At 52.0% G+C, this 8,714-nt stretch overlaps 1 protein-coding gene across 1 annotated transcript; it reads left to right on the top strand.

Moving 5' to 3' along the window:
* The first annotated feature begins 1,240 nt into the window (after positions 1-1,240).
* On the top strand, positions 1,241-2,827 carry LOC142302279 (E3 ubiquitin/ISG15 ligase TRIM25-like). Its single transcript, XM_075343350.1, has one exon. It carries the CDS (start codon positions 1,244-1,246, stop codon positions 2,825-2,827), a length of 1,584 nt encoding a protein of 527 aa, XP_075199465.1. The 5' UTR covers positions 1,241-1,243.
* The last annotated feature ends 5,887 nt before the right edge of the window (positions 2,828-8,714 follow it).

The following is an 8,714-nucleotide window of genomic DNA, read 5'->3' as shown; positions in this document are numbered from 1 at the left end:
AAATAATTATATTAATCTGCAGGTTAATAGCCTTCTCAACCTGCCCACCGCTGGCACTTTGAGTCTTGCTGCCAGGAGGAAAAGAACTTTATTCTTGGTAGTGTTTGGCTTCCAGTCATAGGGGAAGCACTGGCGAGGGTTCATTCACCGCTCAGTGACTTGATGCCGATTGTTGCCAGGAGGAATAAAGATCTTTTCCTCCTGGCAGTGAGGCTCGAAGTAGGCAGGTTCAGAACACTATTAGGCTATGTGTGCACGTGTGCGCTCTGCACCGCACCTAAAAGGTGCGCTTCAGAGCGCAGCTGAAAAGCTCAGTTCTGAAGCGCATGGTGCCGGCAGAGAACGTGCACTCTGCATGCTGCCTCTCCCTATAGACAGCATGCAAACCACACGGAAGAAGTGACATGTCACTTCTTAGAACGCAGCGATTCGTGCAGCAGCCGAATCGCTGCGTTCTAATATGCCTCGTGCGCACGGCTCATGCACAATCTCCATAGACTGTGCAGGGAACGCAGGATGCATGCAGTTACGCTGCGGTGCAGAACGCAGCGTAACTGCATGCAATACGCACACGTGCGCACATAGCCTTAACCTGCAGGTTAACCCCATATCTGCAGGTTGATAGCGCTTTTTCACTTGACAGGTTTCCTTTAAATAATTAATTACATGGCTGTACTGACTGTATCACACACAAGAGGATTAGATGCTCAGCGGACCATTACTGTGATCTGAGTAGAGCAGTCATATCATTTTGCCTTGCTGCTTGAACCTGATTAGTGCTTACCTGACATTACTGGGATTTGAGCACTGCAATGATATGACTGCTCTGCTCAGATCACAGCAATAACAGTTAATAGAGGAAAATTGTAATGCAGCGCACAGTGCTGGGCTAAAATAGCAATGCCAGTCCCCAACAGCTCAGTTAAAAAGTTATAAAAAAATTAATTACACCATTTAATTTTATACATTCTAGACATAGTGTCATCCCTCCTAACATGCTGCAGCTTCTGAAACCAAGCTGCATGTCAATTTACGCTGCGGAAAAAAGCACAGTGGGCAGAAGATTTGTATAAATCCCATCCACTGTGCCTCTACTGTACGACGCAGTGTTTTGGAAGCAGCAAAAATTGTTTGTGGGAGTAACGGTGTGCTCCTGACCTCTGCCCTTCATTCACAAGTATAAACTGCCTTTTGATTCTGAGTATCAGAGAATTAGTTTTGTTTCTCTTTGCCTCTTGCAGCCATGGCGTCTGCTGATCTGAGAGATGAGCTGCTCTGCTCCATCTGTCTGAGCACTTATACAGATCCTGTAATGCTGAGATGTGGACACAACTTCTGCCGGGTCTGTATTGATCGTGTGCTGGATACACAGGATGGGTCTGGAGTTTATTCCTGTCCTGAATGCAGAGAACAGTTTCGGGAGCGGCCGGCGCTGATGAGGAACATAGCTCTGCGTAATGTAGCAGAACGTTTCCTGGCTACTCAGCAAGAACAAGAAAAGATCACTGGGATCTGCTGCACTTACTGTGTGGACTCTCCTGTACCTGCTGTTAGATCCTGTCTCCACTGTGAGGCTTCTCTGTGTGAGAAACACCTGAGGGCTCACAGCAAATCACCAGAACACGTCTTATCTGATCCCAGCACTTCTCTGGAGAAAAGGAAATGTTCTGTCCATAAGAAGGTCCTGGAATATTACTGCACTAAGGACGCTGCTTCTATCTGTGTGAGCTGCAGTTTGGCCGGAGAACATCTGGGACATCAGGTGGAGATACTGGTTGAGGCCTCTGAGAAGAAGAAGAAGAAACTGAGAAATGTTCACCAGAAACTAATCAAAAAGAGACAGGAGACTGAGGAAAGAGTCCGGAGTCTGGAGGAACGCAGGAGAAAAACTCAAGAAAAAGCAGCTGGAGAAGCCGTGAGAGTCACTGCCCTGTGTACAGACATCAGGAGACGGGTGGACGACCTGGAGAAGAAGGTCCTGAGTGAGATCTCCAGGCAGGAAAAGAAAGAGTCACTGTCACTGTCTGCTCTGATCCATCAGCTGGAGATAAAGAAGGACAAGCTGTCCATGAAGATGAGGCACATTGAGGAGCTGTGTAACATGACTAATCCACTGACCGTCTTACAGGAACCAGACACTGGAGACTTGTGTGATCCTGAGGAGGAGGGAGGTGATGAGGACACAGGGGGACATGATAAACAGCTCCATGATGGAGATGACCTGGATGTGGCTGTGATCTCACACACATTACACACATTATGTGAGGTAATATCAGGTATAAGGAGGGGGATCTATGTGGAGGGTCCTGCCGACATATTACTGGATGTAAACACAGCTGCTAATAATCTCCTTATATCAGACGACCTGAAAACTGCAACCAGCACACAAGAAGAGCAGAATCGTCCAGACACAGCAGAGAGATTCCAGTATCATCAGGTGATGAGCACGAGGGGATTTACCTCAGGACGACATTACTGGGATGTGGAGGGCAGTAGATCAGGGTGGTGGAGTGTAGGAATGTGTTATCCCAGTATGGACAGGAGGTGGCAGTCACTGATTGAATATACTAACAAGTCCTGGAGTTTGTGGAGATATGATAGTCAGTATTCAGTGAGACATAACAGTAAAGTGATCCGGTTACCTGACAAGATCTCCAGTGATAGAGTCAGGATCTGTCTGGATTATGGGGCCGGGCAGTTGTCCTTTTATGAGCTGTGTGACCCCATCAGACACTTACATACCTTCACTGCCGTCTTCACCGAGCCCCTTCATGCTGTATTATTTGTATATGATGGTTCTATAAAGATATTAGGGGGTAAACAGTAACTGGTAGAAAGCAGCAATATGTAAGATATCTTGGCAGATACTGGAGATAGAACTAAGGTTTTGATGGCTAAATAAATTGGCCAATGGGATGAATAAGATGGTGGGATACAGGTGATGATACGTAAATGGTTGCTGTTGTAAGTAACAGGCCCGGAACGTAAAAGATAGAGATTACTCCCAGGGGTACTGTATATTAGCTTAAACACCCTCAATAAACATGGATACAGGTGATACGTACAATAATCGTAACTCTTATCAGAATGTTACCCTAAGGGTATGGTTCCACTTGCATACAAATAATCACTCCGATACTCGTCCCGAAAAGTCTGACGAGTGTCATGCGTTTGGTCTTGCGTATGTTATGCGAGTGCGTGTTTTTTTTTCTTGCTTAGCATCCGTATGACATGTTAGTGCCATGCGAGTGCTGTGCGAATGTGTAGGGTTTTTCTCACCTAGCATCTGTATGACCTGCGTATGTAATGCCATGCGATATTTTTCTCGCACCCATAGACTTGCATTAGCACGTCTGGTGCGATCTATGCAGTCATACGCAGAATGTTGCGATTTGATCCTCAGCATAATTAGAGCTGAGGAAAAAATAGCAGAAGGACACTGCCTGATTGATTAACACAAGTGTGAGTGTAATCCGATGTTTATCGGATTGCACTCGTCCGTAAAAATCGCAAGTGGAACCGTACCCTAAGAGCCACCCCGGAATAACACTCCCTTAACAGATGTAACCCGTTTAACCATTGTCAAGTGACCCACTAATCTGGTCACCTGACCTCAGAGGTTATCAGCAGAGCGTGGCCTGTGTCCCCTCAGCCACTCTCCGGAACACTTGGGATACCTGAATATAACTATCGTCAGTCACTGGAAAAGGAATATAAAACTTTACTTTTATTGAGTATTAAATACCAACCTACACATTTTACTGCCTAATACATCCACTAAGTGAATGGCTAGTAATACATTAAAAATTATTAAAGATTTTTTTTAGTCTCAATCTTATAGTCTCAATAAATGAAACCATAGGTATCCGGCGATGCAAAGAAACCAGTGTTACAGATGTAAAAACGGCTTTAATGCATCTGCGTAAAAATATCGAGACAGACCGTGGCATTTAAAATGGTGAAAGCAATGATCTCCCCTTCTCAAAAACCAATGCGTTTCGGCGATGCCTTATGGCAGTGCCTTAGGCGGGCTTTGCACGCTACGATATCGCAGGTGCGATGTCGGTGGGGTCAAATCGAAAGTGACACACATGCGGCGTCGCAGTCGATATCGTAGTGTGCAAATCCTTTTTGATACGATTAACGAGCGCAAAAGCGTCGTTATCGTATCATCGGTGCAGGGTCCGACATTTCCATAATGCCGGTGCAACGACAGGTACGATGTTGTTCCTCGTTCCTGCGGCAGCACACATCGCTGTGTATGAAGCCGCAGGAGCGAGGAACATCTCCTACCTGCGTCCCGGCTGCAATGCAGAAGGAAGGAGGTGGGTGGGATGTTTACATCCTGCTCATCTCTGCCCCTCTGCTGCTATTGGCCGCCTGCCGAGTGACGTCACTGTGACGCCGCACGACCCGCCCCCTTAGTAAGGAGGCGGGTCGCCGGCCAGAGCGACGTCGCAGGGCAGGTGAGTGCATGTGAAGCTGCTGTAGCGATAATATTCGCTACGGCAGCTATCACAAGATATCGCACCTGCGACGGGGGCGGGGACTATCGCGCTCGGCATCGCAAGCATCGGCTTGTGATGTCATAGTGTGCAAAGTACCCCTTAGTTATAGTTATGACAAATAAAACAAAAAGTAGTTTTTGTCAGATGCAAAAAGGGAACAAACGTTAGCACTGATTTTACTGCTGCTTGTATGAATTTGGGACCTGAATCCGTCAGACTTAAAGAAAATAATAAAGGTAAGTCATCTACTTGACTGTGGAAATATAGTTAATAATTGAACTAAAAAGACCAAAAGACTTGTATAATAACCTGCCGTCAAGGTGGAAAAGGGCGTAAACATGGAAAAGAAGGAATTGTAAAGAATTTTAGAATACAACTATTCTTACAAAAGATGTATGAACACATAAAATTTGAGCTTGAGGTGTTGTGTTACGAAATACAGTGACAGAAAGGAAGAGAGAAAAAAAAAGGATATTTTTCTTTTATCTAATGCAATGTCTGAAAGTAAAATATACTGGACACCGTCACTGTGATATCAAAGAATCCGCTTAAAAAGTGGTTTCACTTTTATATTTCTGTATGTGAGTATGAGCAATCTATATATATAATTGCCTTATTCTGTCTGTCTGTCTGTCTGTCTGTCTTGCTCCAAAATTGTGTCCTTACGGTGACACAAAGCTGATTGGCCGCTGGGCTCGCCATGGCCCCGCCCCCCCACACGGATTGGCCACTCGCCCAGGCTGCGCCCCCACACGGATTGGCCAGCCGCTCGCCCAGGCTCCGCCCCCCCCCACAGATTGGCCTCTTGCCCCGGCACCCTGCAGCCATTGGCAATTCGGCCACGCCACGCCCCGCCCCCCTCACGCAACGCACGCTAGCTCTGGCCCCGCCCACCTCCCCCCGCGCATTCCCCGAACTGACACGGCTGTCACGGAGGTGAGTACTGTTCTCCCTCCCCCCGCGCATTCCCCGAACTGACACGGCTGTCACGGAGGTGAGTACTGTACTCCCCCGCTCCCCCCCCCCGCGCATTCCCCGAACTGACACGGCTGTCACGGAGGTGTGTACTGTACTCCCCCCCCCCCCTTTCCCCCCCGCGCATTCCCCGAACTGACACGGCTGTCACGGAGGTGAGTACTGTACTCCCCCCCCCCCCCTCCCCTCCCCTCCCCCCGCGCATTCCCCGAACTGACACGGCTGTCACGGAGGTGTGTACTGTACTCCCCCCTCCCCCCCCCCTTGCCCCCCCCCCCCCCGCGCATTCCCCGAACTGACACGGCTGTCACGGAGGTGAGTACTGTACTCCCCCCCCCCCCCGTCCCCCATCCCCCGCTCGCACGGGAGTGGTGTGGGTTCCCGTGCGAGCGGGGGACTGGATACGTTGGCATGGTTACAAGCGCATCAAGGTCCTGCAGCGGCGGAAGATCCACACGCACACACATAACAGCACACACACATACACGCACATCAGATCACACTCACTCTCACACACACACCTCACACACACATCACACACACATCACATCGCATCCACACACTCACAGCATCCGGCGATATCGCTTGCTTCTCGGCCTCGATACTGTGCTGTTGTGACCTTCCAGGACCTGACGGAGGATCACATGGCCAGAAGCATGTGGTATCTCCGGATGTTGTGACTGTGAGCGCGTATGTGCGATATCGTCAGTGTCTGTGTGTGTGAGTGTATGCGATCGGGTGTGTGTGAGTGTCGGGATCGGGTGTGTGTGAGTGTCGGGATCGGGTGTGTGTGAGTGTATGCGATCGTGTGTGTGAGTGTCGGCAGAGGAGCACGGCATGCTGGAGGAGGCTGGGAGCAGAGAGGCTGATCTTGGGGAAGGCTGGGAGGGGGAGGCTGATGCTGGGGGAGACTGGGAGGGGAAGGCTGATGCTGAAGGAGGCTGGGAGGAGGAGGCTGGGAGGAAGGAGGCTGGGAGGAGAGAGGCTGATCCTGGGGAAGGCTGGGAAGGGGAGGCTGATGCTGAGAGAGGCTGGAAGGAGAGAGGCTGATGCTGGGGGAGGCTGGAAGGAGAGAGGCTGAGGCTGGGAGGAGAGAGGCTGATGCTGGGAGGAGAGAGGCTGATGCTGGGGAAGGCTGATGCTGAGGGAGGCTGGGAGGGGAAAGCTGATGCTGGGGAAGGCTGGGAGGACGGAGGCTGGGAGGAGAGAGGCTGATTCTGGGGAAGGCTGGGAGAGGGAGGCTGATGCTGGGGGAGGCTGGAAGGAGAGAGGCTGATGCTGGGGGAGGCTGGAAGAAGAGAGGCTGATGCTGGGGGAGGCTGATGCTGGGGGAGGCTGGGAGGAGAGAGGCTGATGCTGGGGAAGGCTGGGAGGAGAGAGGCTGATGCTGGGGACAGAGAGGAGAGGCTGATGCTGGGGGCAGAGAGGCTGATGCTGGGGGCAGAGAGGCTGATGCTGGGGGCAGAGAGGCTGATGCTGGGGGCAGAGAGGCTGATGCTGGGGGCAGAGAGGCTGATGCTGGGGGCAGAGAGGCTGATGCTGGGGGCAGAGAGGCTGATGCTGGGGACGAGAGAGGCTGATGCTGGGGACGAGAGAGGCTGATGCTGGGGACGAGAGAGGCTGATGCTGGGGACGAGAGAGGCTGATGCTGGGGACGAGAGAGGCTGATGCTGGGGACGAGAGAGGCTGATGCTGGGGACGAGAGAGGCTGATGCTGGGGACGAGAGAGGCTGATGCTGGGGACGAGAGAGGCTGATGCTGGGGACGAGAGAGGCTGATGCTGGGGACGAGAGAGGCTGATGCTGGGGACGAGAGAGGCTGATGCTGGGGACGAGAGAGGCTGATGCTGGGGACAGAGAGGCTGATGCGGGCAGAGAGGCTGATGCTGGCGCAGCATGGCGGATGGAGCACGTTTGGGAGTGCGCGGCATGGCGGATGGAGCACGTTTGGGAGTGCGCAGCATGGGGGATTCAGCACGATGGGGAGTGCGGAGTATGGCGGATGGAGCACGTTTGGGAGTGCGCAGCATGGGGGATGGAGCACGATGGGGAGTGCGCAGCATGGCGGATGGAGCACGTTTGGGAGTGCGCAGCATGGCGGATGGAGCACGTTTGAGAGTGCGCAGCATGGCGGATGGAGCACGTTTGGGAGTGCGCAGGATGGGAGATGGAGCACGATGGGGGGTGCGCAGCATAGGGGATGGAGCACGATAGGGAGTGCGCTGCATGGGGGATGGAGCACGATGGGGACTGCGCTGCATGGGGGATGGAGCACGATGGGAAGTGCACACCTCCCCCCAACACACACATACACACGCGCGCGCGCACTGCACAACACACCACACACACACACTGGGAACCACAAACAACTGCCCTACACAGACACCCACACACAGACAACGCTGCACACACAAATATACGCACATACCGCACAACACACACATTGCACAAAACATACCTCCCCCCAAAACACACCACACACACACAAACCGCGCAACACATGTGTCGCCAGGGGTTAAGGAGATACCCAGAACCGGGCCAAGGGGTCGCTTCTGGAAAGGGGATCACGGTGTCGTGACCCGGTCTGTGCTCCCTGGTTCCACAATAAAAGGGGGGGGTTATGTTCGTGACGCCACCCGTGGAATGTGATCAGAGATGACCACCGCTGCTGCAGAACCTCCGGGGTGATGGAAGGCAGCTTGAGATGGGACGGCTCCCCACGGGTAGAGCCTTTTCCCCGGGGCAGTATGTTAGTCTATGGGGGGAGTGCAGGACACGAGCACAATAAACAGGCAGACTCACGGTTTTGCAGTTTCTTTGTCCTTTACTGATGATGGTATTCAGCAGAGTACTGTCCACGGAGTCTGTGAGGGGTTCAGGGTTTCTCCCACCCAGCCGGGCCGTTTTGGCTTCCTTGCCTGCACTGTGTGTCTGTGGCCCTGCTGATGTGTGAACTATGCAGCCGGCTCTGCTTCTGCTCTGCTCCTAGGTACCGACCTGACAGGCAACTCGAGTCCTTACTAGTATGTTCCTGAACTCTACGCTTGTTGCTTGTGTCTGTGGTACAGATAGAGAATGTGGAATCCTCACTTCTCTGGTGTTCACTGTGCAGTATGTAACCTGCAGTCTCGGATCCAGCATCCGTTCTGTGTGCTCCACTGGGATGAACTCAGCAATGCTCTGTCTCCCAGGAATGTTCCTTTGTGTACTCCTTCTCCTTTCCTCAGACCCT

This window comes from Anomaloglossus baeobatrachus, chromosome 4 (genome assembly GCF_048569485.1).
Source record: "Anomaloglossus baeobatrachus isolate aAnoBae1 chromosome 4, aAnoBae1.hap1, whole genome shotgun sequence".
Taxonomy (NCBI): domain Eukaryota; kingdom Metazoa; phylum Chordata; class Amphibia; order Anura; family Aromobatidae; genus Anomaloglossus; species Anomaloglossus baeobatrachus.
Note: the sequence above shows the minus strand (reverse complement) of the source record. Positions and strands in the feature narration are given on the sequence as shown.